The 23164-nt window shown below is 63.2% G+C and overlaps 1 protein-coding gene across 2 annotated transcripts in view; it reads left to right on the plus strand.

Annotated features, from left to right (window-relative positions):
• Positions 1-19561, plus strand: part of TRPM2 (transient receptor potential cation channel subfamily M member 2) — a 51059-nt gene extending 31498 nt beyond the window's left edge. For both annotated transcript variants that reach the window (XM_081087282.1, XM_081087283.1), the window contains exons 20-32: positions 648-831; positions 8790-8971; positions 9207-9339; positions 11502-11589; positions 12002-12089; positions 12253-12410; positions 13106-13182; positions 13450-13551; positions 14419-14505; positions 15014-15119; positions 15883-15984; positions 17977-18093; positions 18567-19561. In XM_081087282.1, the coding sequence (XP_080943408.1) occupies positions 648-831; positions 8790-8971; positions 9207-9339; positions 11502-11589; positions 12002-12089; positions 12253-12410; positions 13106-13182; positions 13450-13551; positions 14419-14505; positions 15014-15119; positions 15883-15984; positions 17977-18093; positions 18567-18692 (1550 nt within the window). In that variant the 3' untranslated portion in view covers positions 18693-19561. The remainder of the gene's footprint in view (positions 1-647; positions 832-8789; positions 8972-9206; positions 9340-11501; positions 11590-12001; positions 12090-12252; positions 12411-13105; positions 13183-13449; positions 13552-14418; positions 14506-15013; positions 15120-15882; positions 15985-17976; positions 18094-18566) is intronic.
• The last annotated feature ends 3603 nt before the right edge of the window (positions 19562-23164 follow it).

A 23164-nucleotide genomic window follows, 5' to 3' on the forward strand; every position in this document is an offset into this window, starting at 1 on the left:
AACACTTTCAAAAATATACTTGATTACAAAAAAACAGTGCATAATCATTATTGAAAAATTTTTAAAATTCAAGCTAAGTACAAAGAAAAATGTGGTCCCTAATCCATATCCCAGAGCTAACCACTGTTAACGACTTTGTGTGCTGCCTTAGATATTTTTCATGCTCAACTGAAATTTGAGTTTTATGGAATGTCCTCTTCTCTACCAGCGTGGCACTGCATCGGCTGTGACCACCTGCTGCCAGTCCATGGCCTCTGCAGCCGTGTTTTCTCACCGTCCTTCTCTTTTCACTAGTTGTTAATTTTCTCCTTTTGAATCCTCTCCACCGCATGGGGCTCTCCAGGCTGGGACCCGTGTGTTAGCAATGACGGTGCCCTCCCGGAGCCAGCCTTGGGAGATGGTGGTGGGGAGATGCTGGTGGGGAGGGCTGGTCCTGGGCAGGGTCTCGTGCCAGCCTGCAGAGGAGGCCGGCTTGGGGGGCTTCCCTTGGCAGCCACACGTCCTGCCCCCAGGGGATGCCTGGGTGCAGACGGACGCCTCTCTTTGGGGCTGAGCTGCCCGCTGTGGTCACCCCGATGTGCAGGTGCCCAGGCCTGTGCCTGCGTGGTTTAGCATACAATTTGTTCCCTGTCCCCTCCCCATGCCAGGCGTGAACTTCAGCCTGGACCAGTGCAGCCCCAATGGCACCGACCCCTACAAGCCCAAGTGCCCTGAGAGCGACGCCACCCGGCACCGGCCCATCTTCCCCGAGTGGCTGACGGTCATCCTGCTCTGCCTGTACCTGCTCTTCACGAACATCCTGCTGCTCAACCTGCTCATCGCCATGTTCAAGTGAGTGCTGCTGGGGCTCGCCCAGCCAGCTCGCTGCCCCCTGCACCCCCTGCCGTCACCGCCATCAGTGCCGATGGACCCTGAGCGGGGACCAGGACACAACACTCTGAGGTGCCCCGTTCAACCCAGGCTGGACTGTGCCAGCCACTCTCCCTGGCCACTGTCTGGGGCACTGCTGTCTGTCCGGGGCCCTGCTGTCTGTCCGGGGCCCTGCTGTCTGTCCGGGACAGTGCTGTCTGTCCGGGGCCCTGCTGTCTGTCCGGGGCAGTGCTGTCTGTCCGGGGCCCTGCTGTCTGTCCGGGGCCCTGCTGTCTGTCCGGGACAGTGCTGTCTGTCCGGGACCCTGCTGTCTGTCCGGGGCCCTGCTGTCTGTCCGGGGCCCTGCTGTCTGCCCGGGGCCCTGCTGTCTGTCAGGGGCCCTGCTGTCTGTCCGGGGCAGTGCTGTCTGTCCGGGGCAGTGCTGTCTGTCCGGGGCCCTGCTGTCTGCCCGGGGCCCTGCTGTCTGTCAGGGGCCCTGCTGTCTGTCCGGGGCAGTGCTGTCTGTCCGGGGCCCTGCTGTCTGCCCGGGGCCCTGCTGTCTGTCAGGGGCCCTGCTGTCTGTCCGGGGCAGTGCTGTCTGTCAGGGGCCCTGCTGTCTGTCCGGGGCAGTGCTGTCTGTCCGGGGCCCTGCTGTCTGCCCGGGGCCCTGCTGTCTGTCAGGGGCCCTGCTGTCTGTCCGGGGCAGTGCTGTCTGTCCGGGGCCCTGCTGTCTGCCCGGGGCCCTACTGTCTGTCAGGGGCCCTGCTGTCTGTCCGGGGCAGTGCTGTCTGTCCGGGGCACTGCTGTCTGTCCGGGGCAGTGCTGTCTGTCCGGGGCCCTGCTGTCTGTCCGGGGCAGTGCTGTCTGTCCGGGGCCCTGCTGTCTGCCCGGGGCCCTGCTGTCTGTCAGGGGCCCTGCTGTCTGTCCGGGGCAGTGCTGTCTGTCCGGGGCCCTGCTGTCTGCCCGGGGCCCTGCTGTCTGTCAGGGGCCCTGCTGTCTGTCCGGGGCAGTGCTGTCTGTCCGGGGCACTGCTGTCTGTCCGGGGCAGTGCTGTCTGTCCGGGGCCCTGCTGTCTGTCCGGGGCCCTGCTGTCTGTCCGGGACAGTGCTGTCTGTCCGGGGCAGTGCTGTCTGTCCGGGGCCCTGCTGTCTGTCCGGGGCCCTGCTGTCTGTCCGGGGCAGTGCTGTCTGTCCGGGGCCCTGCTGTCTGTCCGGGGCAGTGCTGTCTGTCCGGGGCCCTGCTGTCTGTCCGGGGCCCTGCTGTCTGTCCGGGACAGTGCTGTCTGTCCGGGGCAGTGCTGTCTGTCCGGGGCACTGCTGTCTGTCCGGGGCAGTGCTGTCTGTCCGGGGCCCTGCTGTCTGTCCGGGGCCCTGCTGTCTGTCCGGGGCCCTGCTGTCTGTCCGGGACAGTGCTGTCTGTCCGGGGCCCTGCTGTCTGTCCGGGGCAGTGCTGTCTGTCCGGGGCCCTGCTGTCTGTCCGGGGCCCTGCTGTCTGTCCTGGGCAGTGCTGTCTGTCCGGGGCAGTGCTGTCTGTCCGGGGCCCTGCTGTCTGTCCTGGGCAGTGCTGTCTGTCCGGGGCCCTGCTGTCTGTCCGGGGCCCTGCTGTCTGTCCTGGGCAGTGCTGTCTGTCCGGGGCAGTGCTGTCTGTCCGGGGCCCTGCTGTCTGTCCTGGGCAGTGCTGTCTGTCCGGGGCCCTGCTGTCTGTCCGGGGCCCTGCTGTCTGTCCTGGGCAGTGCTGTCTGTCCGGGGCACTGCTGTCTGTCCGGGGCCCTGCTGTCTGTCCTGGGCAGTGCTGTCTGTCCGGGGCCCTGCTGTCTGTCCGGGGCAGTGCTGTCTGTCCGGGGCAGTGCTGTCTGTCCGGGGCACTGCTGTCTGTCCGGGGCCCTGCTGTCTGTCCGGGGCCCTGCTGTCTGTCCGGGGCAGTGCTGTCTGTCCGGGGCCCTGCTGTCTGTCCGGGGCCCTGCTGTCTGTCCGGGGCCCTGCTGTGTCTGTCCGGGGCCCTGCTGTCTGTCCGGGGCCCTGCTGTCTGTCCGGGGCCCTGCTGTCTGTCCGGGGCAGTGCTGTCTGTCCGGGGCAGTGCTGTCTGTCCGGGACACTGCTGTCTGTCCGGGGCACTGCTGTCTGTCCGGGGCACTGCTGTCTGTCCGGGGCAGTGCTGTCTGTCCGGGACAGTGCTGTCTGCCCGGGGCCCTGCTGTCTGTCCGGGGCACTGCTGTCTGTCCGGGACAGTGCTGTCTGCCCGGGACCCTGCTGTCTGTCCGGGGCCCTGCTGTCTGTCCGGGGCCCTGCTGTCTGTCCGGGGCCCTGCTGTCTGTCCGGGGCCCTGCTGTGTCTGTCCGGGGCACTGCTGTCTGTCCGGGGCACTGCTGTCTCTCCGGGGCCCTGCTGTTTGTCCGGGGCACTGCTGTCTGTCCGGGGCAGTTCTGTCTGTCCGGGGCCCTGCTGTCTGTCCGGGGCCCTGCTGTCTGTCCGGGGCCCTGCTGTCTGTCCGGGGCACTGCTGTCTGTCCGGGGCACTGCTGTCTCTCCTGGGCCCTGCTGTCTGTCCGGGGCACTGCTGTCTGTCCGGGGCCCTGCTGTCTGTCCGGGGCACTGCTGTCTGTCCGGGGCCCTGCTGTCTGTCCGGGGCAGTGCTGTCTGTCCGGGGCAGTGCTGTCTGTCCGGGACCCTGCTGTCTGTCCGGGGCACTGCTGTCTGTCCGGGACAGTGCTGTCTGCCCGGGACCCTGCTGTCTGTCCGGGGCCCTGCTGTCTGTCCGGGGCCCTGCTGTCTGTCCGGGGCCCTGCTGTGTCTGTCCGGGGCACTGCTGTCTGTCCGGGGCACTGCTGTCTGTCCGGGGCAGTGCTGTCTGTCCGGGGCACTGCTGTCTGTCCGGGGCCCTGCTGTCTGTCCGGGGCCCTGCTGTCTGTCCGGGGCAGTGCTGTCTGTCCGGGGCACTGCTGTCTGTCCGGGGCCCTGCTGTCTGTCCGGGGCAGTGCTGTCTGTCCGGGGCACTGCTGTCTGTCCGGGGCACTGCTGTCTGTCCAGGGCCCTGCTGTCTGTCCGGGGCAGTGCTGTCTGTCCGGGGCCCTGCTGTCTGTCCGGGGCCCTGCTGTCTGTCCGGGGCACTGCTGTCTGTCCGGGGCCCTGCTGTCTGTCCGGGGCCCTGCTGTCTGTCCGGGGCAGTGCTGTCTGTCCGGGGCACTGCTGTCTGTCCGGGGCACTGCTCTCTGTCCGGGGCAGTGCTGTCTGTCCGGGGCACTGCTGTCTGTCCGGGGCACTGCTGTCTGTCCGGGGCACTGCTGTCTGTCCGGGGCAGTGCTGTCTGTCCGGGGCCCTGCTGTCTGTCCGGGGCACTGCTGTCTGTCCGGGGCAGTGCTGTCTGTCCGGGGCCCTGCTGTCTGTCCGGGGCCCTGCTGTCTGTCCGGGGCACTGCTGTCTGCCCGGGGCACTGCTGTCTGTCCGGGGCAGTGCTGTCTGTCCGGGGCAGTGCTGTCTGTCCGGGGCACTGCTGTCTGTCCGGGGCCCTGCTGTCTGTCCGGGACCCTGCTGTCTGTCCGGGGCCCTGCTGTGTCTGTCCGGGGCCCTGCTGTCTGTCCGGGGCAGTGCTGTCTGTCCGGGGCACTGCTGTCTGTCCGGGGCAGTGCTGTCTGTCCGGGGCCCTGCTGTCTGTCCGGGGCCCTGCTGTCTGTCCGGGGCAGTGCTGTCTGTCCGGGGCCCTGCTGTCTGTCCGGGGCCCTGCTGTCTGTCCGGGGCCCTGCTGTCTGTCCGGGACAGTGCTGTCTGTCCGGGGCCCTGCTGTCTGTCCGGGGCAGTGCTGTCTGTCCGGGGCCCTGCTGTCTGTCCGGGGCCCTGCTGTCTGTCCTGGGCAGTGCTGTCTGTCCGGGGCAGTGCTGTCTGTCCGGGGCCCTGCTGTCTGTCCTGGGCAGTGCTGTCTGTCCGGGGCCCTGCTGTCTGTCCGGGGCCCTGCTGTCTGTCCTGGGCAGTGCTGTCTGTCCGGGGCAGTGCTGTCTGTCCGGGGCCCTGCTGTCTGTCCTGGGCAGTGCTGTCTGTCCGGGGCCCTGCTGTCTGTCCGGGGCCCTGCTGTCTGTCCTGGGCAGTGCTGTCTGTCCGGGGCACTGCTGTCTGTCCGGGGCCCTGCTGTCTGTCCTGGGCAGTGCTGTCTGTCCGGGGCCCTGCTGTCTGTCCGGGGCAGTGCTGTCTGTCCGGGGCAGTGCTGTCTGTCCGGGGCCCTGCTGTCTGTCCGGGGCCCTGCTGTGTCTGTCCGGGGCCCTGCTGTCTGTCCGGGGCCCTGCTGTCTGTCCGGGGCCCTGCTGTCTGTCCGGGGCAGTGCTGTCTGTCCGGGGCCCTGCTGTCTGTCCGGGGCCCTGCTGTCTGTCCGGGGCCCTGCTGTGTCTGTCCGGGGCCCTGCTGTCTGTCCGGGGCCCTGCTGTCTGTCCGGGGCCCTGCTGTCTGTCCGGGGCAGTGCTGTCTGTCCGGGGCAGTGCTGTCTGTCCGGGACACTGCTGTCTGTCCGGGGCACTGCTGTCTGTCCGGGGCACTGCTGTCTGTCCGGGGCAGTGCTGTCTGTCCGGGACAGTGCTGTCTGCCCGGGGCCCTGCTGTCTGTCCGGGGCACTGCTGTCTGTCCGGGACAGTGCTGTCTGCCCGGGACCCTGCTGTCTGTCCGGGGCCCTGCTGTCTGTCCGGGGCCCTGCTGTCTGTCCGGGGCCCTGCTGTCTGTCCGGGGCAGTGCTGTCTGTCCGGGGCAGTGCTGTCTGTCCGGGACACTGCTGTCTGTCCGGGGCACTGCTGTCTGTCCGGGGCACTGCTGTCTGTCCGGGGCAGTGCTGTCTGTCCGGGACAGTGCTGTCTGCCCGGGGCCCTGCTGTCTGTCCGGGGCACTGCTGTCTGTCCGGGACAGTGCTGTCTGCCCGGGACCCTGCTGTCTGTCCGGGGCCCTGCTGTCTGTCCGGGGCCCTGCTGTCTGTCCGGGGCCCTGCTGTCTGTCCGGGGCCCTGCTGTGTCTGTCCGGGGCCCTGCTGTCTGTCCGGGGCCCTGCTGTCTGTCCGGGGCCCTGCTGTCTGTCCGGGGCCCTGCTGTGTCTGTCCGGGGCCCTGCTGTCTGTCCGGGGCCCTGCTGTCTGTCCGGGGCCCTGCTGTCTGTCCGGGGCAGTGCTGTCTGTCCGGGGCCCTGCTGTCTGTCCGGGGCCCTGCTGTCTGTCCGGGGCCCTGCTGTGTCTGTCCGGGGCCCTGCTGTCTGTCCGGGGCCCTGCTGTCTGTCCGGGGCCCTGCTGTCTGTCCGGGGCAGTGCTGTCTGTCCGGGGCAGTGCTGTCTGTCCGGGACACTGCTGTCTGTCCGGGGCACTGCTGTCTGTCCGGGGCACTGCTGTCTGTCCGGGGCAGTGCTGTCTGTCCGGGACAGTGCTGTCTGCCCGGGGCCCTGCTGTCTGTCCGGGGCACTGCTGTCTGTCCGGGACAGTGCTGTCTGCCCGGGACCCTGCTGTCTGTCCGGGGCCCTGCTGTCTGTCCGGGGCCCTGCTGTCTGTCCGGGGCCCTGCTGTCTGTCCGGGGCCCTGCTGTGTCTGTCCGGGGCACTGCTGTCTGTCCGGGGCACTGCTGTCTCTCCGGGGCCCTGCTGTTTGTCCGGGGCACTGCTGTCTGTCCGGGGCAGTTCTGTCTGTCCGGGGCCCTGCTGTCTGTCCGGGGCCCTGCTGTCTGTCCGGGGCCCTGCTGTCTGTCCGGGGCACTGCTGTCTGTCCGGGGCACTGCTGTCTCTCCTGGGCCCTGCTGTCTGTCCGGGGCACTGCTGTCTGTCCGGGGCCCTGCTGTCTGTCCGGGGCACTGCTGTCTGTCCGGGGCCCTGCTGTCTGTCCGGGGCAGTGCTGTCTGTCCGGGGCAGTGCTGTCTGTCCGGGACCCTGCTGTCTGTCCGGGGCACTGCTGTCTGTCCGGGACAGTGCTGTCTGCCCGGGACCCTGCTGTCTGTCCGGGGCCCTGCTGTCTGTCCGGGGCCCTGCTGTCTGTCCGGGGCCCTGCTGTGTCTGTCCGGGGCACTGCTGTCTGTCCGGGGCACTGCTGTCTGTCCGGGGCAGTGCTGTCTGTCCGGGGCACTGCTGTCTGTCCGGGGCCCTGCTGTCTGTCCGGGGCCCTGCTGTCTGTCCGGGGCAGTGCTGTCTGTCCGGGGCACTGCTGTCTGTCCGGGGCCCTGCTGTCTGTCCGGGGCAGTGCTGTCTGTCCGGGGCACTGCTGTCTGTCCGGGGCACTGCTGTCTGTCCAGGGCCCTGCTGTCTGTCCGGGGCAGTGCTGTCTGTCCGGGGCCCTGCTGTCTGTCCGGGGCCCTGCTGTCTGTCCGGGGCACTGCTGTCTGTCCGGGGCCCTGCTGTCTGTCCGGGGCCCTGCTGTCTGTCCGGGGCAGTGCTGTCTGTCCGGGGCACTGCTGTCTGTCCGGGGCACTGCTCTCTGTCCGGGGCAGTGCTGTCTGTCCGGGGCACTGCTGTCTGTCCGGGGCACTGCTGTCTGTCCGGGGCACTGCTGTCTGTCCGGGGCAGTGCTGTCTGTCCGGGGCCCTGCTGTCTGTCCGGGGCACTGCTGTCTGTCCGGGGCAGTGCTGTCTGTCCGGGGCCCTGCTGTCTGTCCGGGGCCCTGCTGTCTGTCCGGGGCACTGCTGTCTGCCCGGGGCACTGCTGTCTGTCCGGGGCAGTGCTGTCTGTCCGGGGCAGTGCTGTCTGTCCGGGGCACTGCTGTCTGTCCGGGGCCCTGCTGTCTGTCCGGGACCCTGCTGTCTGTCCGGGGCCCTGCTGTGTCTGTCCGGGGCCCTGCTGTCTGTCCGGGGCCCTGCTGTCTGTCCGGGGCCCTGCTGTCTGTCCGCGGCCCTGCTGTGTCTGTCCGGGGCCCTGCTGTGTCTGTCCGGGGCACTGCTGTCTGTCCGGGGCCCTGCTGTCTGTCCGGGGCACTGCTGTCTGTCCGGGGCCCTGCTGTCTGGCCGGGGCCCTGCTGTCTGGCCGGGGCACTGCTATTGGGGACGAGTGGTCTGGTCATTCAGCTGTGAGCCAGGCTGCGGGAGGACATGGTGGCTGGGGGCCGGCAAAGGCTCACTCCTCCCTGTGCCTGGGGTCAGGGGGCTGTAGGGGGTGGACTCCAGGTTCATGGTCAAGGAATCGCTGGGCGTCTCACAGAGAAGTCACCTCCCCGAGGGGCCGGGCACAGCCACATGCGGGGCAGCGGGATTCGCACGCAGGTGCTCGCGCAGCCTCGGTGCTCTGGGAGGAAGCACTGTTCCGCAGGGTGTTTGGTGCATGAAGTAAGGTCCCGAGGCGGGAAGCTTTTGGCGCAGGCCTCCCACTGTGCAGAGGAGGGACGCTGGGCGGGGCGGCGGCTGTCGGAGGCTGTCCGGGTGGAGGAGTGCGTGTCAGCACTAGTGACAATGCTGCTCCCGGGACCGGGCCCTGGCTTGGTCAGGCCCCTTCCTCTTCCCCTTCATCAGCCAACTTGCTGAGGTTGTCACTCTCTGATTTGCTGTGACAGACCCTGAGCATGTGCTGGGACTCGATATGAGGCCCAAGGGGACCAGTGGGCGGGGCTCAGCCCGTAGCACGGAAAGCAGGTGCTTTTCTGAGTCAGCGGGTCTGCCTGTTGCAGACACCGTCCCTTCGTTTGTCAGACTGAACCGATACACTCCTTTGAGAGTTCAACGCCACGACAGGGTCCCCCTCCCACGATGTCCGCTTGCTTTTATCACCAACGAGGCACATACACCACAATCCTGGCGTTCTTTCCTGCTCCCCTGGCCTCGCAGGCAGCTCGGAATTCTGCGTCCGGCTGCTCGGCTGTCTCTTTCTGCCCCTCGAGTCACCCTGGGAGGTGTGTGTCTGTTCAGGGGCCGTCACCGGCCCCCGGGGCAGTGAGATGGCGTGTGCTTGTTCTTGCCTCGTTGCCCTGCATCTGGTCATTCTCTGCAACTGGCGTGCTCCTTGCCTCCCGCCAGCTACACGTTCCAGCAGGTCCAGGAGCACACGGACCAGATCTGGAAGTTCCAGCGCCATGACCTGATCGAGGAGTACCAGGGCCGGCCCCCGGCCCCGCCCCCCTTCATCCTCCTCAGCCACCTGCACCTCTTCATCAAGAGGGTCATCCTGAAGATCCCGGCCAAGCGGCACAAGCAGCTCAGTGAGCCGCCCTCCACGCTCCCAGAGTGTCTGTCCTCGCGGGTCTTGGGGCCACATGTGGGCTTGGGTGGCTATGGTGACTCCTTCTAGACGAGTCCTAGGAGCTTGGGAAGAACGCAGACCATGCAGGGCACTGAGCTCCCAGCAGGCCCCTCGGGGGTGGGCGTGGCTCAGGTGCAGGACCCTGGGAGGGTCAGGGAGGGGGCCGGAGCCCCTCATGCGTCCTCCCCACGCAGAGAACAAGCTGGAGAAGAACGAGGAGGCCGCGCTCCTGTCCTGGGAGATCTACCTGAAGGAGAACTACCTGCAGAACCAGCAGTACCAGCAGAAGCAGAGGACGGAGCAGAAGATCCAAGACATTAGCAACAGGTACAGGAGGCCATTCGGCTCTGAGACATACCAGGGACATGGTCCTCCTGGGGGAGGCCCAGCAGCTGGTCACCTGGGACGGGAAACCTCAGTGCCGTGGCCCGAGCAATTCTCCCAGCTGACCCACAGCCCTCCCTCTGGGTCTTGGGAAGGCCACTGTGTGTGTGGGGCTGACCCTGAAAGGCCGGGGTGGGGTGGGGTGGCCTGGAGGAGGGACAGGTGGGCCCGCAGGAGGCCATCTGGAGGCCTGGAGGGTGGACAGTGAGCGCGCTGGCACGCTGCCAAGCCGCAGCTCCCATAGGGCCTCGGTAGCCCGCCCGAATCTCAGGCCCACTCAGCACATCTCAGTTCCTGCTCAGCTCTTCCCACCCCACTTGCTTCCAGGGTGCGAGGTCCGTGTTGGGGGAGAAGTCTCTCACTCCCTCTCTCCACCCGCCCTCAGCCCTGTGGGCACCAGAGGGCCTGGCTGCCTGGGACACGATGTGGAAGAGTTTGGTCCTGCTGCTTGTGTGTGTCTCGCTGTGGGCCAGGAGGAGGGGGCACGGGGACAGGTAGTCATGGCAGCTCCTGGCCCTGGCACAGTGGTTCCCACAGGCCGTAGAGAGGGCGTTCTGAGGAGCATGCCCCCTGACTTCTCCTTAGAGACGGGCAGCTGCCTTTCTCCATCTCTTGGCTCATCTGTGAAATGGTGACAGTGACAGTATCCATCGCCTGGAGTCACCTCCAGAACATGGGAGCACGTGTGACATGTGAGCACTTCCTGGGCTAGAGACGCCAACACACACTGGCTGTGTGTGGCTTTATGTCACCGTTGCACAGAAGTGATGGTGATGGTGCCCCTTCATGGGCATCTTCTCTCCCTGAGGCGGGCGAGGGATTCCAGGCCCAGAGGCAGCTTGGCACCCGGGCTGAGCCGGCCCCGCTGCGCCCACACCTCAGGGCGCACCTTGGTGGTGGGGACAGTTCCTGTTTGTCACAGGGACTGAGTCACAGCCAGCCAATCGCATGCTGTCGCCTTCCCTCCAGTAGCCAGGTTGCACACTCACAAGGCTGGCCAGGGATAGGGCGTGGAGTACTCACGTGGCTTTTCAGAAATTAAGCAACACGTAGCGAGGGCACAAGTTAACTGCCAGGCCCTCAGTGAGATAATTGTCTCCCCTTTCCCTCGATAGCCTTTCACAGTGGGCTACAGCCCAGCTCAGTGTGCGGTGGCTACTAAAAGGGTTGCCCATGTTATTAAAGAAGAACAGTGTAGGGTTGGCACCGAAGGAGACAGGAAGTGAAGACCCCTGGCCATCAACAGCCAGAGAGTCTGGGTGGACTGGGCGGTGGAATTATTTCACCCATAAATACAGCCAGCCAAAGTTGGGCGAGATTCCCACATTGTAGCAAAATAAGACAAAACCCAAGCAACCGTTCCCCAAATGACAGCACCGTCCAGCAGGAGCTTTGTTGCGTGTGACTTAGGTTCTGGAGCTCATGGCTGAGGTGAGGGGCTCAGGTATGTGTGCACCTCCCACCTGCATCTCTCGCCAGGATGCTCTGTGGGCCGTCGGAGTGGCGGTGGGAGCCTGAGGCATCCGCTGGCTCAGAGATCTTCCTCCTTGGGCACCAGGCAGTCTATATAGAAATATCTGTACGAATAAAAGGATAATATGCTAATTAGACCTGGCGTCCTTCTGGTCAAAGCCACAGCAGCTCAGTGGCTGAGAGGCCCGGGGCTCAGTGAACTGTGAGCCCCAGTGGATGCAAGGCCTGGGGCTCAGGCCTCGCAGCTGCAGCAGCCAACAGTGGCAGCAGCAGCAGGGTGATGCGGGCAGAGCCTTCCCCTGATCGGCCAGGTTGTCTCCCGCAGAGGGAGGCCAGACTGCCGCTTAGGCCCGTTCCCTGTGGGGAGTGGGCCTAAGCCGTCAGTAGGACATCCCCTGAGGGCTCCTGGACTGTGAGAGGGGGCAGGCTGGGCTGAGGGACCTCGCCCCAGTGCACGAATTTTCGTGCACTGGGCCTCTAATGTATATAAACACTTTCAAATTAAGAGGAAGACGCCTGAAATTAAGGCCGACAGAGCCCCGGCTGTTGACTCGGATGAGGCCCCCACGGCAAGCTGGCCCCGTGCTGCTTCACCGTCCAGGCCCACCAGGCTGAGCTGTGCACTCTTCCAGGGTGGACACCATGGTGGACCTGCTGGAAATGGACCGACTGAAGGGTTCGGGCTCCATGGAGCAGAGATTGGCCTCCCTGGAGAGGCAGGTGGGTTTCGGGCCGGGGCCTGCGTTTCTGGGGCACAGGTCCGACGGGCCTGGCTGGTTTGAGAATGAGCACCCTGGGAACAACCAAGAGGAGGTGGGGAACGTGGGGCACCCGTTCCTCATGGGAAGAGGTGCCTTCGTTTTCCTCTGGAAAATTCCGCCCAGGTCCCCTGGCCGGGCTCCACACACTGCACTGCGAGCACCACCTAGGGGCCGGTCTGAGGAGTAAACCCTCGTCCCCTCCTCGGCCTCCTCCTACCTGTCCCTGGACCTGGGGGCTGTGGGCATCGCCCCAGCCCTGGCTGCCTCAGCCCCCCTGGCAGAGCTCTGCTGGCTTCCGCGGCCGCCTGGGGTAAGGGTAGCCTGTGTGCGGGGCAGGTGCTGACCAGAGGCGGTTTGGGACTTCCGCGCAGGTGGCCCAGACGACCAGAGCGCTGCACTGGGTCGTGAAGACCCTGAGGGACAGCGGCTTCGGCTCGGATGAGGGTGCCCCCTCCCTGGGTGAGTGGGTGGCTGTTCTTTTCAGCCTGGGGACTGTGGGGCGGAGAGGCACCGGGCAGGGCTCCTGCTGGGCCCGGAGGAAGGACCGTGGAGGGTGTCCTGGCCTCTGGGCCAGATGCCCGAGCCGGGCCAGCTTTGCCCACGCTCGTGTGGCTGTCCCCAGCCTCCCAGCCGTCCTCGGAGGGGCAGGACCCAGAGCTGGACGGCAGGCAGAAGGCGGAGGACCTGGGCGACGCCCACCACGTGAACGCCCGGCACCTCCTCTACCCCAACTCCCCCATCGTGCGTTTCCCTGTGCCCAACGAGAAGGTGCCCTGGGAGGTGAGTGCTGTCCTGGCTGCACCCCCACCAGGCTCGGGGGCCGGGGTGCTGGGAGAGCTGTCCGGCCTGAACCCTCTGACCTGGCCGGGCACCAGGTGGGCTGGCCCACGCAGCTTCACAGGGACCTGCTGGACAGATGCGGACCCCGAGGCACAGGTCCACACAGCTGGGGGTGGCGGGTCCACACAGCCTAGGGAGCCCCATGAGCCTCTGATCCACAGAGAGCCGACCGCCCCTCACCTCTGGTCGCCCCACTTACCCGGGTCCCACTGTCCGCAGTGCATGGTCAGTGCCCCCTTTCCCGAGTGCCAGGTGAGCAGGAGCATCTGAGAGAGGGAACAAGAGGGAGACGTAGGTAATGGCATCCACCCCAACCCGCAGGCTTTGTCCCTGGCCCTCCTGGAACATTCCGGGCTGTTACCTCCATTGCCTTCTCTCTAGCCCTGCCTGTGGAAATCCTCACCTCTCAGGTCCAGCCAGACCCCTGCCTGACCTGGGAAGCCTCCCCTAGACACCAGTTCTGTCTCTGGCCCTGGGCCTGGGTCTGCCCAGCTCAGAGCTGCCGCGGGCACCTGGGGTGGTCTCAGGGTTGCGTGCTGTGTGCGCCTGGAGGAGCAGCCACCGCCACAGTCCTCTGGGTGCCTGGGCCTGCGCTGTGGATGGGTGACAGTCTGAGGGACCCCTGTTTTGTGCAGACAGAGTTTCTCATCTACGACCCCCCCTTTTACTCGGCCGAGAGGAAGGACAAGGACTTGGTGGACCCCGTGGGAAAGTGAGTGTGCTCTCCTCCCTCACACCCAGGGCCGGGGGTGGGAGGGGGGGCGGGGGGGTGCGGGAGCCCACCCAGGGCGAGGGCCTGCTTCCTGCCAGCCGCTTTGCCCTCCCAGGGGCTGGGGACTTGCTGGGAGGGGCAGGGGGCTGGGGGCGCCTGTGGCCTGTGGGGCCTCCTGTCCTCTGCCTCTCCAGTGTGATCACCCAGCGCTCTGCCCTCCCTTCTCGCCCTCTCTGATCCGGGACCTGACTGCTTGTCCTCTCCCAGCGCCCTGGACCCTCTGTCCGGGATCACCTACAACGCCGTGGACGGGCCCACCGACCGCCGGAGCTTCCACGGCAGCTACGCGGTTCAGGACGGGTTCCCTCTGTGAGTGCGGCCCTGTCCCCCCCCCTCCCCCCCCATCCCCCCATGGTGCCCGGCCTCCCTGGGGCCTTTGGGGCGTTCCTTCTGGGGTCAGGTTTCCCCTCTTGGTGACTAGGCTGCAGCCCTTGGTGAAGGCTGGTGAATGCCAGCCAGGCTCCTGGGAGGAAGGGCCTCCTGCCTGGGGTGAGCAGGAGGAAGGGACCGGCTGGGGGCTGGGGGCCATCAGAGTCCGAGGAGGACGACAGGTGGCTGGGGACGGGGGAGCCCCAAGGAGCAGGCGGAGCAGGGCCCAAGGGAGGAGGCAGTGGCGGCCTCAGCGAAATGCTCTGGGAAAGGTGTGCCAGGATCGAGAGGACAGGCTGGCCGCGGGGACGGGGACGGGGACGGGGACGGGGTCAGACCTGGGCGATGGGCTTTTCCCTCTGTTCCAGTGGTGAATTCACATGAACCCACCCACTGTCCAGCATTTGTTCTCTCTGAGAGGACCGGGCAGGGTGGAGGAGTTGGCCCTGGCCAGTGGGGACCCTCGGTCTCCGTGTCAGGGTCCTGGGCTCGGGGAGCAGGGACAAGCCATGTGCTCCCAGGCGGGGTCCACGCTGGTGACTCCTTCCTCTGGTGCCTGGCCCGGAACCCCCACTGCCCCTCCCCTCACACGCGTGGGTGGCACGATGGGTCAGTCCTGCCCTCGGGGCACAGGAAGGCCACTTGGACGCCTCATGCATCTGCAGTGGGACCAGACCTGTGCTCCCAAGAACACCCTTTTCTTTTCCAACTGAACCCCTGGTAACCTGAAGCCCCTGCCTCACCCCTTGGGGTCCCCACGGGCTGGTCCTCCCAGCGGCAGGCTGAGCAGACCCCTCCCCACCCCAGGAACCCCATGGGCCGCACCGGGCTGCGAGGGCGCGGGGCCCTCTGCTGCTTTGGACCCAACCACACGCTGCAGCCTGTGGTCACTCGGTGAGTCCGCCAGTGATGAGGGCACCCACGCACCCCATGAGGGACTCACTTCCGGGCCCTTCCCGTGCGCCCAGAGAGCCCCGAGGACAGCTCTCATTTGGTACATGCCTCACGGCATGACGTACCCCAAGACACAGGGCAGGAATGTCGGGGCCCCCTGGACCGCCCAGGCCCGTCCCCCATCCCCTCACAGCTCCCCTCATTTCCCTTTGGGTCCCCTCCCTTAGAGGCCTGTGGGAGGAGGGACAAGGTGGCCAGGGCCCACTGCCACAGACGAACCGAAAACATGCAAAATGTGGCCCAGCCGGATCCCTAAACAATATTCTCCAAAGGCTGGCCATGGCCGTGCTAGTCCTCCAGCGGCCATGGGAGTGGGGACACACCCTGATGGTGCCGGACGGGAGCAGGTCCTCGGAGGACACAGGGCTGGGCCCCGGGAAGGCTGGGGGGCGGGGGGCAGCTGGCACAGAGCCTGGGGAGGGCAGGTGTGAGCCCAGTCCCCTTGCAGGTGGAGGAGGAACCAGGATGGAGCCATTTGCCGGAGAAGCATCAAGAAAGTGCTTGAGGTGCTGGTGGTCAAGCACGACCTGGCAGAGCACTGGGCCTTGCCAGGGGTGAGCCACCAACTGCCCACGTGCCCCTTGCCACTCTTCCTTCATCCATCCGCCCACCGACTGAACGGCACCCACCTGCGGCCCCTGTCCCTGGTTCCTAATGGCAAAGCCAGGGACTGGGCGGTGCTGCTGGTCTTTGGGCCCCAATCGATTCCAGGGCGCTGGGCGGCTCTAGCCCTGCACCCCGAGCCCCATGGCTCCCACGTGAGGGAGCGTGGCTCTGAGCACCGGGCACGGGGGGGTGTCTGCTGAGCCTGCACTGGTCCCAAAGTCCGAGGCAGAATGGACATGGCTGTGAGGGACTGTGACCAACAGGCAGGGTCCCCTAGGTGGGTGGGGACAGCGAGGGGTCGTGTCCATGGACAGGTGGCCTCGGGAGTGGCCGAGTGGCCGGGAGCCCAGCGTGGTGAGGTGTGGTCTGAGGAATGCAAACAAAAAATAAGAACAGCCTCCCAATGGCGGCCGGGGGGTGGAGGTCAGGGCGCTGGCGACCTTACAGGGAGCTGAGAGGCACCGGTGTCCGGCCTGCACTCCTCCAAGGCTGTGCCTGTGGCCTCACAGCCTGCTGTGGAGTGGGCTGACGTGGACAGTGGGCTCTGGGCAATGTCACTCTGGCCCCGAGACAGTCAGCCTGCCAGACGCTTGTCGGCCTGCGGCTCTGGGGGTCTGGCTGGCTGCCCGGCTGCCCATGCCGGGCAGGTGGCCAGTGGAGGTGGGTCCCCGGATGGCCTTGCGGACGAGCCTTGCCTCCCTCTCTGCTCAGGGCTCCCGGGAACCCGGAGAGACGCTGCCCCGGAAGCTGAAGCAGGTCCTCCAGAGAGAGTTCTGGCCTTCCTTCGAGAACCTGCTGCTGCAGGGCACGGAGGTAGGTGGCCTGTGTGTCCCGGGCCCCGCGGGGCGCTGGTGCTGAGGCTGCAGGATGAGCAGGGGACAGGGAGCCTGCTCCGGCCCCCATCTCCACGCTCCTGGAGGAAGGAGCTGGGACCAGGGGCCGGGCCGTGGCTGGGGGGCCCCTCGCCTCCCCTCTCTGTCCGCATTTCTTCTCTAAATCGATGGGGCTCGGCCTCTCCTTCCCACTCACCCTGGCCCTGTGCACAGCGGGCTCCCAGGGGCCCCTCAGCACCGGCGCCTCCCAGGGCAGAGAGCTGGGGATGCTCGCCAAGCCCCGTCGGGAACGTGCAGCTGAGTTCTCACATACGTCAGGCCTGTTTGCCTTACTGAATCCTTTCTTTTTATTTTTTAAATGTATTTTTATTGATTTCAGAGAGGAAGGGAAAGGGGGAGAGAGAGCGAGAGAAACATCAATGATGGGAGAGAATCATTGACCGGCTGCCTCCTGCACGCCCCCTACTGGGGATTGAGCCCACAACCTAGGCATGTGCCCTTGACCGGAATCGAACCTGGGACCCGTTAGTCCACAGACTGACGCTCTAGCCCAGCCGTGGGCAAACTACGGCCCGCGGGCCGGATCCGGCCCGTTTGAAATGAATAAAACTAAAAAAAAAAAAAAAGACCGTACCCTTTTATGTAATGATGTTTACTTTGAATTTATATTAGTTCACACAAACACTCCATCCATGCTTTTGTTCCGGCCCTCTGGTCCAGTTTAAGAACCCATTGTGGCCCTCGAGTCAAAAAGTTTGCCCACCCCTGCTCTAGCCACTGAGTCAAACTGGCTAGGGCTGAATCCTTTCTTAATTACAAAAGCAACATGTGTTTGCTACAGCATCAAAAATGCAGCCCGGTCCACGCTGAACATCAAAGCCATCTACCCCCACGTGCCCAGGTGACGCCGGGCACAGACACCTGTTTGCTTCTCATGCCCCGGTGGCCCCTGAGCGTGTGAGGGTAGAGGTGGCTTCGAGGGTCACTCGGCGGGCTCCGTCTGCCGCTTTCTGTCCACACGGGACACACACACACTTCTTCAATAAGAATGGCCGCTGGCCCCGTTCTCTGCACCTGGCTTTTTCACGTAATCGGCGATGGTCATGTTTCTGGGTTCATATTTGCAAGGTTTGTTTTTCACAACTATATAATGCCCTGCAGACTTTATGTATTTTGTGCCATGATTTGCTTAAACAGTCCTCTGGGTGGCATCTAAGTGGTCACCGGTCCTGTTTCTACGCATGTCGGGTTGAAACAGGCGATTGCTGGTACTTACGGCTCTGACCTGCACCAGCTGGGCCTTATGGTTCGTCCCTGTCCCATGCTTTTACCTCTGGGACACTGCCGTCTCCCGTTTCCTTACTTTGTAAAAATAGTCAGTTTATCCAGGTGATATCCAAACAGCATAAAATTAACCATTTAAAGCAGACTGTTCCGTGGCATCTAGTACATCGACAGTGCTGTGTGACCATCACCTCTGTCTAATTCGAAACATTTCCATCACCCCAAAAAGAGCCCCCACACCCCACCTGCGGTCACTTCCTTCCCTCCCCCAGCCCCTGGCCGCCTCATCTGTCTTCTGTCTCTGGGTTTGCCTGTTCGGGACATTTATATTCCGTGGAGCACACAGCATGTGGTCTCTGGCGTATGGTTCACTGTAATGTTTTCAAGACCCACTGTCATTTTTAACCCTCCGTGGACAGTCCGGGTGGGCCTGGATGGCAGGCCAGAGGCCAGGAGGGACATGCGTGAGCCTGTGGGCTGCCTCAGGGTGCTGGTCAAGGCTGAAGGCTGGGGTGGCAGGAGCTGGGCAGGCAAGGGGAGAGCCAGGCCAGGGGCCTGGATGCCATGCAGCTGTGCTCAGAGTGTCCCAGGGTCCGCCAAGCTTGGGACAGGGAGGCCCTTATTCTGGAGGAAGCCGGCAGGCTCAGGGTCGGTTGGGGGATCTGGCTCACCCTGCGCTGCCCCCCAGGTGTACAAAGGCTACGTGGACGACCCTCGGAACACGGACAACGCCTGGATCGAGACAGTGGCCGTCAGTGTGCACTTCCCAGACCAGAGTGACGTGGAGCTGAAGAGGCTGAACTCTGTATGGGGCTTGGGCCGCAGGCTCCCAGGAGGGGAGGGTGCAGGGACTGTAGGGAGGGGTCTGATGGGCTGGCTCCTGGGCCAGAGCCAGAGCTGCTGGGGACCCTGAGATGGGGTCCTCCAGGAGCCCCCAGGCTTGCATTGGGGGCGGCTGGTTTATACACCTTTATGGGGATACTGTCGCCTGAATTTAGCTCAGTCCGACACGTCCCTAATCCAGACCTGGGACCACAATGTCCCAGGGAACAAACCAGGCCGTTGTCGGCAGGATAGAACCTCTGAGCAAGGAGCCTGCCCTGTTCTCGCCCAAGAGCTTTCGGGCTCCGCAGGCATTTTCTGAGCTGCATCTGAAGTGGGTGTTTTGCTCCCGTGTGATAAAAGCCCAGTTGAGGCCCAGAGATGGGGGTCAGAGCAACGTTTGGGGTGCTGGGTGCTGGCGGCAACTCCGGGGTCAGGATGTGCCTTTCCTTGCAGCACCTGCACGCCTGCGACCCCGGGATGTCCGTCCGATGGCAGGTCGTGGACAAGCGCATCTCGCTGTATGCCAACCACAAGGCCATCCTGCAGAAGGTGGCCACCCTGTTCGGGGCCTACTACTGACCCGAGGGCTCAGCAGGGCCAGTCTGTCCCCAGCCCCTCGGAGATCAGGCTGCAGGGGATGCAGCTGTGGACCTTGGGGAGACCAGGGGTGCAGTGTGATGGGGTTTGGGGACCTGCCACCCCTCAGCCAACTGGAGTCCCCCACCGGACGAGTTTATGAACTGGCAAGGCGCTCTGAGAAGGGAGCCAAGGCCGGGGACAGGCTGGGCCCGGTCACACGGCGTTTCCTTGGGATTGTGGTGGCCACGGGGACCCCGCCAGCCATCACTGCCTCTCCTGAGCCAGCAGGCAGCCGGTTGAGGGGCCGGAGCCTCCTGCAGCCTTGGCCTTTGGCCGGAGTCGAGTCTCCCCTGGTAACGCTGTCATGCACAGCGCACCCCCCGCCGGAGGTACATCGGTCCAAGGCCTGTGTCCCCTGGAGCGTTGGGGTTCCCGTGTGGCCTCCTCAGGCCCATGCCTCCAAGATGGCCTCCACCGTGGCCTGACTCAGACCCTTGCCTGGCCTGGGGCAGGCCCTGTGGGAACCCCAGTTTACAGCCCGGGCCACCGTCAGGGCTGAGCAGGGGCAGGAGGCCTGTGAGTGCAGGCCTGCTCCAGAGACGCAGAGGGTCCCTGCCTGTGAGCCCAGGGAGTGTGGGTGTGGATGGGGGCACCCCGTTTAGTGTCAGCGAGTCACAGACCATCAGCATAAGCCGTCAGGAGCATCAGGACCAGGAAGGTTGTCAAACCCGACGTCAAGTCCGCTGCCCCGTGCCACCCGGCCGCCCCCTGCCACCCGGCCAGCTCTTCTGTGCCTCCTGCAAATAAAGTTCCAGAGGTGCAGTGGTCAGGAGCCGTGTCTGGGCCACCGAAACCTCTACCAACCCACGGCCAAGCCTCCCGTAGCCTGAGGGCCTCTCCTGTGGCCGTCTCCCGTGTTTGTGGGCATGTGTGCGTGTGGGTGTGTGTGCGTGAGTATGTGTGTGTGTATATTTGTGTATGTGTGTGTAGATGTGTCTGTGTGTGTGTCTGTGTGTAAGTGTATGTGTGTATGTGTATAGATGTGGATGTGTGTGTCTGTGTGAGTATATGTGTACATGTATAGATGTGGATGTGTATTTGTGTGTGTATGAATGGGTGTGTGAGTACGTGTATATATGTGTGTGTGAGCGTATGTATGTGTGAGTGTATGTATGTGTGTATATGTGAGTGCGTGTGAGGATGTGTGTGAGTGAGTGAGTGTGTGAGTGAGTGTGTGAGTGTGTGCAGGGAGAGCCGGCAGAGGGGACAGGCCTGGACACCCCGGGAGCAATACTAGAGGAGGTGAAGGCAGCCCTCTGCTCTGCAGTGAAACTCAGCAGCCAGGACTGGGGGGCGGGGGGCAGTTGGTTCTGAAGGGCCCTGCGGGGAGTTCCGGGGCGCTGGTGCAGGCAGGGAGACTGCTCAGGCCCTGTGCGCCTGGGAAGCCTGGAAGGGGAACCATTGCCGGCCTGATTTTAGGTTTTCCAGTCTGGATTTTCAAGAGCAGGCAGAGAACCAGGAATCCTGGAAGAGCCAGGAATTCAGAGGTCTAGGAATTCTCTGAGTGTCGTGGGTGGTCAGTGTGGCAAAGGCTGCTGGGGACAGTTTTGCCAAAGGCAATCCATCCACGAAGGTTCTTGGCCAGCGTGGGGTCCCTCGCCTTAGCTTTTTGCTTCCCATGCAACAAGTGGGTTCTCGGCCAGCTGCCCTGTCCTGCCTCTGAGTTGGCTGCTCCGGCCCTGCCTGGGAATTGGCTGACCTCGCGGTGCCCAGCAGCCTGGGCTTCTGTCTGAGGGTCCCCATGGGCAGGTGGGGACAGTATGGAGCCTGGGCAGCAGAGGGCTGAGCCAGGCACAGTGGAAGGGCAGGAGGGGGAGCAGCCGGCACAGCCCTGGACACTGGCCATGGCCCAAGGAAGGCCCACCAGGCCACTGTTCGGTCTGTGTGGGGCGGGCAGTGTCTGGGCCTCCCCGGATGTTTGTTCATCTGCCTGATTTCATCCCCCCACCCCCCCCCCCCCCCCCGTGGTGCCGCACGCTCGGCTCCTCCTCCCTCCTCCCCCGAGAGCGGCACTCAGACCTCACCCTGCAAAACAGCCTCCCTGATGGGGAGGCAATTAACCAGCCGCAGAGCTGCATTCGCTCCCTGGGGCCACGATGCCGGATTCCGGGTGGATAAATAGGCCAGATAATCAGCGCAGAGTCCAATTACAGTAAGAAGGGTGGCCCGGTGGGCAGAGCACGTGGCCAGGATGGCACTGGAAGGTGCTGGTGTGTTTGGGAACACTGACTCATGGCCTGGAATGAACAGCGAGCTCGGCTCTCACAGGGCCCTGCAGCCTGGGCCTGGCCGGCAGCCAGAGCCTCTGTGGACCTCTGACATCATCACTAGTCAGGAGGCCACAGAGCCACGGGCCAGGAGACGGCTCAACAGCCTTACACGGGCACCTGTGACTGACTGATCCATCCACCCGTCCACGTGTACGTCATTCACACATGGACTCCCCTGTGAGCGGCCTGCCTTCGTCACTGCACACATGTGAGTGTGATCCGCTTGGTGGATTTTTTATGTTAACAAGCAGCACCCAGATCCAGATACATAACACCCACCCCAGGAGCCCCACCCCATCCTGAGGTCCACCACCCTGCAGTGTTGCCTGCTCTTGAGCTTTCCATAAACAGAAGCACACAGTGTGAGCTGAGTGTCTGGCCCCTCCCACTCACACGCATCCACACTGTCCTTCTCTTGGTGGTCACCATATACTTCGTTTAAATATTAAAAATATTCCATAATTTGGGGGCTCCCTTTGGCACCTCTTCAATTGCCCAGAAAATAACATACCTGCAGCCTGGGTCTGGCCGGGTGGATACAGCTTCCTGGCTGACAGTATTTTAATCTCTTTAAAAGGCGGTTGGCTGAGTAGGGCAAGAAAGAATCATGTCTGTGGGGTTCCCGCACATGTGGACATAAACCATACGACCACAGCACAGCCCCCAGGGGTGCGGCAGGCTGCTGGGCTCTCACTGGTGGAGTGGCCCAGGGTGGCCTGGCGAAGGACTGTGATGCCAGACGCTATCCCCCAAAGCAGGAAACGACACAGCGACCGTTACAGACAGGAGACAACTAAGGAGAGAAAATGGACCCAAAAATGTTCAATGCAAGGGAAGTCAGGAAAAGAGGACACGGGATCAAAGGGGAAGAAAGAGGCAGACAGACTGGCGCCCAACTGCCCCCATTGTCCCCTCACAGGAGCTCTGAAGCAGGACGTCAGCCGTGGGAAAGCGCGACCTGGGACGACCGGCCTTAGTGTCACTCGTTTGTCCACGAAGGTCCTGTCTATTCGAGGCCCCACACTGCACTTAGCTATTTTTCCTTCGTCTTTTCCAGTCCGGAACAGTGACTCAGGCCTTTCTTGTCTTTTACGACCGCTTCCTTCATTTTTGGAGCATACTCATCAGTCCTTTGTAGCCGTCTTTCAATGTGCGTCTGGAGTGTTCTCACGATTGCAGACTGTGCACTTGGGGCAAGAACACCACAAAAGTGATGCTGAGTCTTTCTCAGTCCATCACATCAAGAGGCTACATGATGGCTGGCTGTCTTCTTACTGACGATTTAACCTTAGTCACAGACTCAGGTGGCTTCTCCGCTGGAGGGTTGTTATTCTCACCTTTGTAGTTAACAAATATATTAAAAAAGATACTTGAATGCTATGGCAATCCCGAAGGAAGCTAAGTATAAGACGCTCGAGGTTAAAAGTACAATGGAAACAGGTAGCCCATGCTAACCTAATGAAAAGACGGCTGGGGTGGCTGTTAGAGTCAGAACAGGTCAAGACAAAGAATCTGGGGTAAGAAGGGCCATTTTACAATGATAAGGTGACCATTTAATCAAGAGGACATAATCTGAATATAGGCTTCCAAAATGCATAAAGCAAAAAAAAAACAAAACAACACAGAACTGCAAGGAGAAAAGGATTAATCTACAATCAAAGTCAGAGACGGCAACACCCATTCTCAATAATTAATAGAGCAGGTGGGCAGAAAGTCAGTCATAATATAGAGTTGAATATCATACCATCAGCAGACATGACCTCATCAACATTCTACTGAGCAACAACAGAACTCACGTTTAAGTGCACACATAACAATGATTAACAAAGGCCCTATTCTGGGCCATAAAATCAGTCTCAACAAATGTAAAAGGGTTCAAAACATACAGAGTATGTTCAACAACAATAGATTTGAAAACAAAATAACACACTTCTAAATCCGTGGATCACAAAAAGAAAAGAAATCAAAAGGCAAATTAGAAAATATTTTTAACCCAATGAATATGAAAATACAACATATCGCCCTAGCTGGTTTGGCTCAGTGAATAGAGTGTTGGCCTGCGGACTGAAGGGCCCTGGGTTCAATTCCAGCCAAGGGCACATGCCCAGGTTGTGGGTTAGATCCTTAGTGGGGAGTGTGCAG

Source organism: Myotis nattereri (assembly GCF_964212035.1).
Source record: "Myotis nattereri genome assembly, chromosome: 3".
Classification (NCBI taxonomy): domain Eukaryota; kingdom Metazoa; phylum Chordata; class Mammalia; order Chiroptera; family Vespertilionidae; genus Myotis; species Myotis nattereri.